General features: G+C 38.2%; 1 protein-coding gene across 2 annotated transcripts; it reads right to left on the bottom strand.

Moving 5' to 3' along the window:
* Positions 1–396: 396 nt before the first annotated feature.
* Positions 397–9,586, bottom strand: LOC115451369. Of its 2 annotated transcripts, none has more exons than XM_030179658.2 (7): positions 9,180–9,586; positions 8,324–8,849; positions 7,694–7,910; positions 6,985–7,101; positions 6,362–6,566; positions 3,873–4,058; positions 397–3,281 (listed from the first exon to the last, which is right to left on the bottom strand). In XM_030179658.2, the coding sequence occupies exons 1-7, from the start codon at positions 9,367–9,369 to the stop codon at positions 2,983–2,985; spliced, it is 1,740 nt and encodes a 579-aa protein (XP_030035518.2). In that variant the 5' UTR covers positions 9,370–9,586; the 3' UTR covers positions 397–2,982. The 2 variants fall into 2 exon arrangements, with proteins under 2 accessions (XP_030035518.2, XP_030035519.2); XM_030179659.2 differs by having other exon boundaries at positions 6,362–6,517; positions 9,180–9,585.
* Between the last annotated feature and the right edge of the window lie 102 nt (positions 9,587–9,688).

The following is a 9,688-nucleotide window of genomic DNA, read 5'->3' as shown; positions in this document are numbered from 1 at the left end:
TTATGACGAGTCGAGCTTTCCACTCGTCTGATGGTAAGCGATACGACCGCCCATAAACAGTACAAGAGCTATATTCACGAGAGCTGACGCCGTTCTGGTTTGAGTGGACGGGATTAGATAGATTCCTTATCTTGGGGTAAATCATATAAATCAAATCACTTCAATTATTCTACTTAGCCCATAATGTCATCACTTTCCAAATATACAGATCCCTTAATTTATTTCCAAATATTGGCTGAAGCAGTCTCTTTCAATCTGACCTAAACCACAGAAACCTTTATCCTCCACTCTTGGATGAAATAGTTAAAACTATGACAACGTTTATAGGTAATGAGGTTAAAGATTAAAAACCAACCATAGGATATAGCAGTAGGAAAGGAAAATAAAATTTCAAAATAAAGAACTCACTTATATTTAACATATAACATCATAATTGAACATTCAAACATTCAGTAACATAATGCAAAAATTCTTAACAATAGTAGAGGTCATCTTCTGGGTTTTTTATTGAAAATCGCACATTAAAAACTTACAAAATGCGCGCAATTTAACACGTTCTCAATTAAGTCAATGCAAAACCTCTACATCTAAGTGTTTTGTCAACCTAGGGCATATTATTTTATTTAATTTTTTAATTTAATATTTATTTATTTTTACAGCACCATCGTTACATAATGTCTACAAGTCTTATGCACGAGGTTATACTATCTGTACCCTGAGCACAAATATATTTAACGTAAATTTCGACTAAGTAATTTTTTGTATGGAAATTATAGAAGCGCCCCGTGAGTGTATTTAGAACTAAATTACGACAGCGTAGACATTGCACGCGTGTAAACTTCGAGGAGTACATCACGCAATAAACACGCAGTAAACAAAAATATATGGGAGTCGGTCCTTACAACCTACTGATACTCCTAATGTGTGGGTGAGGTATAATGTATATCCACATTTTACAATGTGTCAAAGTAAAATGAACAAAAGCTTAAATTGTCCGTGGTTGCAATATGTTACCAACACGGCGATACACTGCACGTACTCGCAATTAATATCGCGAGAAATAATATTGTATTATACACTAGTTGCATCTCTGCCCACCCCTAGATAACTGGCGTGAGTGACCAGACGCATATAACAAGTTATTAATTCCAATGAAACTGATCTCAACGCTCACCACTCGTCATCAATCACGCAAAGGAAACCTCGTTGATTGACCGAAGTCATTTCCAATTTAACTGCATCTGCCGCTTGCTAAAACCGTATGCACGCGATGAGTCGACCCTTCATTGGAGTGTACATTCTTATTCTGCTTGGAATTCTATATATATCAATGAGAAAGCAATTGCTAACCTGATTGGAACATAAACAATCCATAGCCATAAACAATAAAACTTGGAATTACATATTGGCATAACACTGTACTAAGGCCCACATAATGAGACATTTGCCAAAATAAATGTAAAAAGAAATGAAGTCTGATACCATCCAAAATTTACACTGGCTGAAGGCCAGAGGGGCCGTATATTTGTTGGGGGCTCTTCGGGGCAGTACGAACTTTTGGGCGCCCGCTTAGTTTAATGTAGGGCCCCAAAGTTCGAGGGCCCACATCACTGATACGCCGGTAGCTGCGCCCCTGCTGGTAACCCCTCAGTGCTAGGCTCATAAAACAAACATGCTATGACAATTTTACGAAGGCCATTACATGATTTTTTCATACAGTAAGTAATATATTAGGCATTTTTATAAAAGTATCTGTGGCATTAATAATCCATTGCTATAAGAATTTTGAAAGGGTCGTTCTTTAGCTTCAAAATCTTTGCAAAATTTCTGCCTGTGTAATATTCCCCACTTCAGACACAACGTTCAGACAGAACATGTATTTTATTGACCTACTGAAATATCATTGTTTTGACCTTCCACAACCAAGGCCTTACTAAAATAAATGTTATTATCCGATATCCTCTCGTAACGGATGTATGCCCTTATCAACTTAGTACACGGATTGCAAAAAAATCTTATAATAAATTGTTTTTATCAATTATAACCTTGATGACAAAGAGTCAACACATGAGTAATGGACTAGAAATAGAGAAGGTCCATGTTCGTATATAAATAATATTAAAAAAAAAGTCGATAACTCTTCAAATTGAACTTTATTTATACGTTACAATACTGTTCTCCCGCTCCTGTGATTCCCTAGAACTGGTTTTCTTATAAGTTATAACATGGATTTTTCTTGTGGCACAAAAATGACGCATCCTAACAAACTCGCATATCAGAGATATACTATGATATTCTAATATTTATTCTGTAAAACAACATGACTCTTTCGCCACCATGTTTAGAGCATTTCAATGACCGGCAGACCAACTCTGTCTGTCTTCGTTGACCATAAATTGTCATAACAATACCTCTTATACCTAAGTATCTACTACGAGATTGTTTTTATATACCTAATTAAGACTAGTACTAAATAGGTCTAGCGAACTACAAAAACAGCTCTGGCCCAGAATCTTTTTGGGGATAATTAAATTTTAGACCTTTTTGGTCCTTCGAACCAATATCAATTGTTGCACACATTCAATCATATGAAAAAAAGATCTATCCTTTATTATTATACACAAAAAGACTTATTTTAAAACCCTGTCTTCTACAACCTCGCGCAGCGACATAATAGGAATACGATTAGCATGAGCGTAACTCCCTACGAAATCTTCAAAGGTTCTTAAAAACCGGGTAAATCAAATCCCATTTTGAAATCTTACATCTTCTAACCTAACCAGGGCGGGTGCTGTAGGAAAAACCAACTATCCACCAATTTCAACAAACGATCCCAATTTTAATCTTCGATCCAATCCCGATAATAAACATTAATAATCTTGTTCGGATTGGCCCATTCTCACGATTGATAAAAGCGATCGGGCTCGTTTATTGAAAACGGCTGTATATCGACATACACCACCTCAGCACGGCCTGAGCGTGTTAGTCTCGTTGCCTCTGTACGGATACGCCTTGAAGTCGCCTATCTTCACTCCGTCGATGTACAGGTACTGCTTGAAGCACGTGTCGCAGAAGAAGGCAGGGTCGAATGGTACTCTGGGACACCCCACCACCACCCACTTGGCGCCGAACTCCGCGCACGTGGTGCAGTACACCGTCTGGTGCTGCGACACGGCGGAGTGGCGCGGGTATGCGGACAGGCGGAGAGGGTCCGAGGAGGACAGCAGGCGGATCTCGGAGAATGTGAACACGTGCTCGCAGTTGCCTTGGTGGACGTACACCTGCGACAATAATTATTTCAATATATTTTTACTAGATGGATCGACGACTTGAAAAAAGCGACAAATAACGGATGGATGGCGGGGTGCTCAGGACTGGGATGGTTGGCGCTCACTTAGAGAGGTCTACTTTCAGCAGTGGACGACGACAGGCTGGTTGATTAATGGATTTTTACTAGGTAAGTCTACTGTATGTCCCTGCCTGCCTGCATAGTAAGTTATCTAACCGAATCCGTCTTTGTTACAAAACGGTAATTTTCTAACTCATATTTTGTTCTTAATTCAATATACATTTTAAGAGAAAGCAATAATGTTTCGACATTTGTATTCCATATAGTTAAAATCACTTGTAAAATAAATCTTTGGATGACATTCAACCAAGTTTTCTCTAAAATTAAACGGGCGGTCCACCCCGTGACCACGAAAGTTGCAGTCTTCAAAACGTCGTGAGAAAATTAAAATATAAAAACCGCGATAAAATCTGAAAACTAATTTAATTTTAATGTCTACCATTCTGGTAAACATAAGAAATCATCATGCAAATATTTTCCTATTTATTCAACATTTTTATTGGCTGAAGTAAAATCCCGTCACCTCCGGATAGCCCAGTTTGACGACGACGTCCTCGAGCCGGACCGCGTGCATGTCCCGCACGGGGAAGTCGCCCATGCCGCGCCGCGCCGCCCACTCGCGGATCCCGCGGCTCAGGTCCTTGCACCCCGCGCGCGTGTCCACGTAGAACGTGTTGTTTATGAACAGGAAGCCAGACGGGAACACTTCCTGTACACAATACACTTCTTGAATACTGATGGATGGGTGATGGACGATGGTAGGGTATGATTATGATTATTTTTGAATGATTTTTTATGTTGTGTAAGGGGTCAAAAGATCTATTATCTATGTTCACTTTCGGGAGAGGTTCCTTTATCTATCTATACTATTATATAAAGCTGAATAGTTTGTTTGTTTGTTTGTTTGTTTGTTTGTTTGTTTGAACGCGCTAATCTCAGGAACTACTGGTCCAAACTGAAAAATGCTTTTTGCGTTGGATAGCCCTATGTTCGTGGGTGCTATAGGCTATATATCATCACGCTATACCCAATAGGAGCGGAGCAGTAATGCCTAATCTCAAGAACTATCGGTCCGAACTGAAAAATTCTTTTTGCGTTGGATAGCCCTTTGTTTGTGGAGTGCTATAGGCTATATATCATCACGCTATACCCAATAGGAGCGGAGCAGTAATGGCTAATCTCAGGAACTACCGGTCCAAACTAAAAAAATCTTTTTGCGTTGGATAGCCCTTTGTTTGTGGAGTGCTATAGGCTATATATCATCACGCTATACCCAATAGGAGCAGAGCAGTAATGCCTAATCTCAGGAACTATCGGTCCGAACTGAAAAATTCTTTTTGCGTTGGATAGCCCTTTGTTTGTGGAGTGCTATAGGCTATATATCATCACGCTATACCCAATAGGAGCAGAGCAGTAATGCCTAATCTCAGGAACTACCGGTTCGAACTAAAAAATCATTTTGTATTGGATAGCCCTTTGTTCGTGAAGTGCTATAGGCTATATATCATCACGCTATGACCAATAGGAGCAGAGCAGTAACGGCTAATCTCAGAAACTAGGAGTTTGAACTGAATAATTCTTTTTGTGTTGGATAGCCCTTTGTTCCTGGAATGCTATAGGCTATATATATCAACACGCTATGCCCAATAGGAGCGGAGCAGTAATCGCTAATCTCAGGAACTACCGGTTTGAACTGAAAAAATAGTTTTGTGTTAGATAGCCCTTTGTTCCTGGAGTGCTATAGGTTATATATCGTCACGCTATGACCAATAGGAGCGGAGCAGTAATGAAACATGATGCAAAAACGGGGACATTTTATTAGTTTTGAGAGCTTCTGTTGCGTGCGCTGCGTAAACGGTTAAAGTTATGCAACAATAATGTATGACGGGATTGTTCCTCTTAAAAAGTTCTACAAAAATATATCATAAAACAAAAGTCCACCGCTGCATCGGTCAACCCGAACCAGTTAAACTCAAAAACTACCCAATGTATTAGGTTAAAATTTGGTATGGAGACAGTTTGAGACCCTGGGAAGAACATAGGCTCCCGGGAAAATATATAGCGTGACTTTTATAACGGAAAACTTTAGCCCGAAAAACTTTATAACGCGGGCGGAGCCGCGGGCAAAAGCTAGTACTATTATATAAAGCTGAAGAGTTTGTTTGTTTTTTTGTTTGTTTGTTTGTTTGTTTGTTTGAACGCGCTAATCTCAGGAACTACCGGTCCAAATTGAAAAATTCTTTTTGCGTTGGATAGCCCTATGTTCGTGGAGTGCTATAGGCTATACATCATCACGCTATGACCAACAGGAGCAGAGCAGTAATGGCTAATCTCAGAAACTAGGAGTTTGAACTGAATAATTCTTTTTGTGTTGGATAGCTCTTTATTCCTGGAATGCCATAGGCTATATATATCATCACGCTATGGCCAATAGGAGCGGAGCAGTAATGGCTAATCTCAGGAACTACCGGTTTGAACTGAAAAAATATTTTTGTGTTGGATAGCCCTTTGATCCCGGAGTGCTATAGGCTATATATCATCACGCTATGACCAATAGGAGCGGAGCAGTAATGAAACATGTTGCAAAAACGGGGAAAAAATATTAGTTTTGAGAGCTTCCGTTGCGTGCGCTGCGTAAACGGTTAAAGTTATGCAACAATGATGTATGACGGGATTGTTCCTCTTAAAAAGTTCTAAAAATATATATTATAAAACAAAGTCCCTCGCTGCATCTGTCTGCCTGAACGTGTTAACCTCAAAAACTACCCAACGTATTAAGATGAAATTTGGTATGGAAACAGTTTGAGACCCTGGGAAGAACAAAGGCTCCCGGGAAACTAATACTTTTATAACGTAAAACTTTAGCCTGAAAAACTTTATAACGCGGGCGGAGCCGCGGGCAAAAGCTAGTACTCAATAAAGTGACAGAAATATGGTACAAACATTTTATCACAAAAGTGCATATGAATTTGAAGTATCGAGGCAGTCACCATCGATATAACGGTGCGGTACCTTGGCGCTGGCGGCGGGCGGCGCGTCGGGCGCGTGCGCGGCGTCGAGGCGCATGTCGAGGTCGTTGGTGCAGACGATGCGCTCGCGCACGGCGCTGAGGCGCAGGCGCCCCGCCGCCACCATGTCGCAGCTGAACACCGAGTGCCGGCCCCGCGTCTGCGCACACACCATTACTAACGAGCCACTTCGGCCACGACATACCTTTCTGAAATAAAACCCTACTATCTTTTCCAGAGTAAAGTATTAAGTTGTAATATCTCACTCCAGGACTTAGTTATAATTACTTTAAATCCACTTAGTGTTTTTTGTATTTACTTCTAATATTTTTCGAAAACGACATGAAAAATCAAGCCTACTGAGAGATTAAATTGAAAATGCTCCCTAATCTCTTTGAGATGTAACAAAACAATGTTAAATGGAATTGTTCCTCCTTGATAAGTCCATATAAAAGTCCAAAATGGCACATTATGTCTATCTTTCAATAATACCTTACTTTACCCATTTTAAAGTAAAAAAAACACCATTGTTACTTTAACTGAGCTATGTAGCACTCTGAGAGAGACAATATAATGACAAAAAATTTGGCATATTAGAACAAAGTAAGATGATTTGATAATACTTACATATCTCTCTTTAGTAATTTGATAGTAATACGGCCTGTAGAGACGTATGCGAAACAGGATGTCTCTGCCAGGCTCCAACATAACATCATCAGGCAATAGTGACATGTCTTTATCCTCCTAAACACAGTGAAAAATTACTTTACGGTACCTAATTATTCTAGAGGCTTATATGCGGTATTGTAGCTCAAGAATGACCATTTTTAAGTTAATAACAAGGGGCAAAATTGTCATTGTTTGTACAGAGGTTGAAGATTGACCACACAATATAATGTTGCAATGGCAAAGTGGCCATAAACCCCGGTTCTTACTAGCTTCCCTTTTGGGTTTATGTCTGTGTGTCTTTGTTTTTGTTTACTGTAAAATTGGCCAAGGCAAGTTACCAAAGAGGTTTTTTTCCTCTAGGTACCTTTTGAAAAATTTCACCCTTCACCACTGTTATGTAGACAACTGGTATTTTAACTGTACTAAACAATACTTAAGATGTGAAACCCAATTTGTACCCATATATAGTCACCATGTCATGCAGTTAATATTATAGCAATGTAGTGAATATTATAGTAAGTAATATTCATAAATGTAGTGAATATTATAGCAATAAGATGCCTCGAACTACATTCTAGTATTGAAAACCGTAACTAATGTTAATAAAGCTATGCCCACCCTTTCAAGATAACAGATGAGCCTTGAAACATTTGCTAATGTTACTTACGTCTTGATTGAGTGGTATCAACCTCACACCTCTATACTTGAGCTTTGTTGAGTAATTATTTGCTTTGTCTTTCTCAACTCGCATTTTACATTTCTTCAATATGCACAAATTTGCTTTGACATTGTCCAGTTGTGTGGCATCATCAGCACTCAGGATACCTTGTGATGGCATGCTTGCTTCCACCACTAACTCTTTGCCAGTTTTTAGGTTATTTGGACTGGAATTGGACAAAAGGAGTTTCCTTTTATTGTTTATATTGGCTATTCAACACTAAAAGAATTATTCAATTCGGTTTGAATTGATTAGTAGTGCCTGAGATTAGTGTATTCGAACAAACAAACAAACATACTCTTCAGCTTTATATAATAGTATAGAAAGACCTTTACAACAAAGCTCGGATACCTCAGGTTCTGTCAATATCAAGCAGATACCCATGTGTCAAAACCAAGTCAAATTGTTTCTGCAGCATACTATGCAGGAAAGTGTGTTATGCTGTTCAGGCCCCACTTTGGAGTCACAGGGACAAGCCAGAATTAGAAAAAATAGGAAGACAATCCCATAAGAACTATTAGCATGAAAAACTCAAATTGATATAGGAATTCGCTGTTATGTAAAATTTTAACATCTTACCTACAATACTTGGCTAGCTCCTCAAATTCATCATCATCAATATCTGGCCCAATGAACTCCCTTATCTTCTCTCGGTGGAATCCGTCCACATCTCTATTGTCTGGCCTACCAAAAATAGGCAGAAACTCAAACTGTTTTGTCAAATTCTTGGGTATTATAGACCGTGTCACTACATTCCCTTTAACATTGTACCATTCAGGACCTTTGATATCTGTGAATAACTCTGCTTTTCTCCTTTTATATCCATCAAAATCATCTTCTTGAACTTTTTCTTCTGCAGCTTTGTTGGAGCTTTCTTGAACTCTTTTCCTATTTAATTCATTTACTTCTTCAGGGTTTGTTGATGAATTAACTTGTTGAGTATTGTTATCTCCGATATCATTCATGTTACTGTTTGTTTCTTTATCAATACCACTTGTAGATGCTGATGCTGGATTTATATCATTAACTTCACCAATATTGTTGTTTTCAATTGATAGCAGAGTTACATTTTTGTTTTCTTGACTGTTTTCTTCTTCCATAATAACTAAAATAAATTCAAGGTTTTAAAAAGATATATCTTACTATTCTAAATTTAAGAATATACTTAGACCCAATATTTTGATTTCTGTCTGAGCATTCTGTTGCCCAACAATACTATAATTATGAGAATATTTTTAATAATCTAAAAATGTATTATCCCCAAGTATCCCAACACTAATGTCTTCATACATTCATGTGTAATTTTGTACCTTACACCTAAAATACCATGTTAGTAATGAATTTAACATTTATCTGGTGGAGTTCTATATTGTTAGTAACTATCGAATACCATAAAGTGACTTGAGGCTCACTCGTGTCTGCTATTAATACTCACCTGTAAGTAATTTAACATCCGTTAAATCATCGTCTTCGGACGTCTCTTCCTGTTCGGACGCTGGACTATCATCCAACGTCTCTTCCTTTTCGAGCACCGGTTCCTCTTTGGGCGCACTCTGTTCTGCAGTTGAAGTTGTTTCTTCCATTTGAACCACAACTACAAAGTCATTCTCCTCTGCAGTTTCCATGTTCTTTATTTAAATGTTCAGAATCTTTTTGTGGATTATTATGAAAGTTCTAAGGTAAATTATTAATAATACTGCAGCGAAACTCAATACTGAACACCACAATTTACTGAATTCCCGCAGTATTATATTATTATTTTCTTTCAATACTAGCGCATTAATTAAGCAACAAAACAATCCAAATGTCAGAATTGAGAATTTCTTTCTGTGAAATGTCAAAACTGACTTTAATGATCTAAATAATCTAAGGTTTCAGAGCAATGATATTCTTTGTTTGAGCCATAGATTTTTGGTCTAAGGAAAATGGTTATTGTCGTTTATT

The sequence above is a fragment of the Manduca sexta genome, chromosome 8, assembly GCF_014839805.1.
Source record: "Manduca sexta isolate Smith_Timp_Sample1 chromosome 8, JHU_Msex_v1.0, whole genome shotgun sequence".
NCBI classification, from domain to species: Eukaryota; Metazoa; Arthropoda; class Insecta; order Lepidoptera; family Sphingidae; genus Manduca; species Manduca sexta.
Note: the sequence above shows the minus strand (reverse complement) of the source record. Positions and strands in the feature narration are given on the sequence as shown.

What these genes read in the sequence shown, in the direction of transcription:
- LOC115451369 (XM_030179658.2), bottom strand. Translation starts at nt 9,369, where the DNA reads ATGGAAACTGCAGAGGAGAATGACTTTGTAGTTGTGGTTCAAATGGAA. An exon ending in GGATGTTAAATTACTTACAG is followed by an intron (nt 8,850 to 9,179) that starts GTGAGTATTAAT and finishes AATTTATTTTAG; the next exon opens with TTATTATGGAAGAAGAAAAC. An exon ending in TGATACCACTCAATCAAGAC is followed by an intron (nt 7,102 to 7,693) that starts GTAAGTAACATT and finishes CACTGTGTTTAG; the next exon opens with GAGGATAAAGACATGTCACT.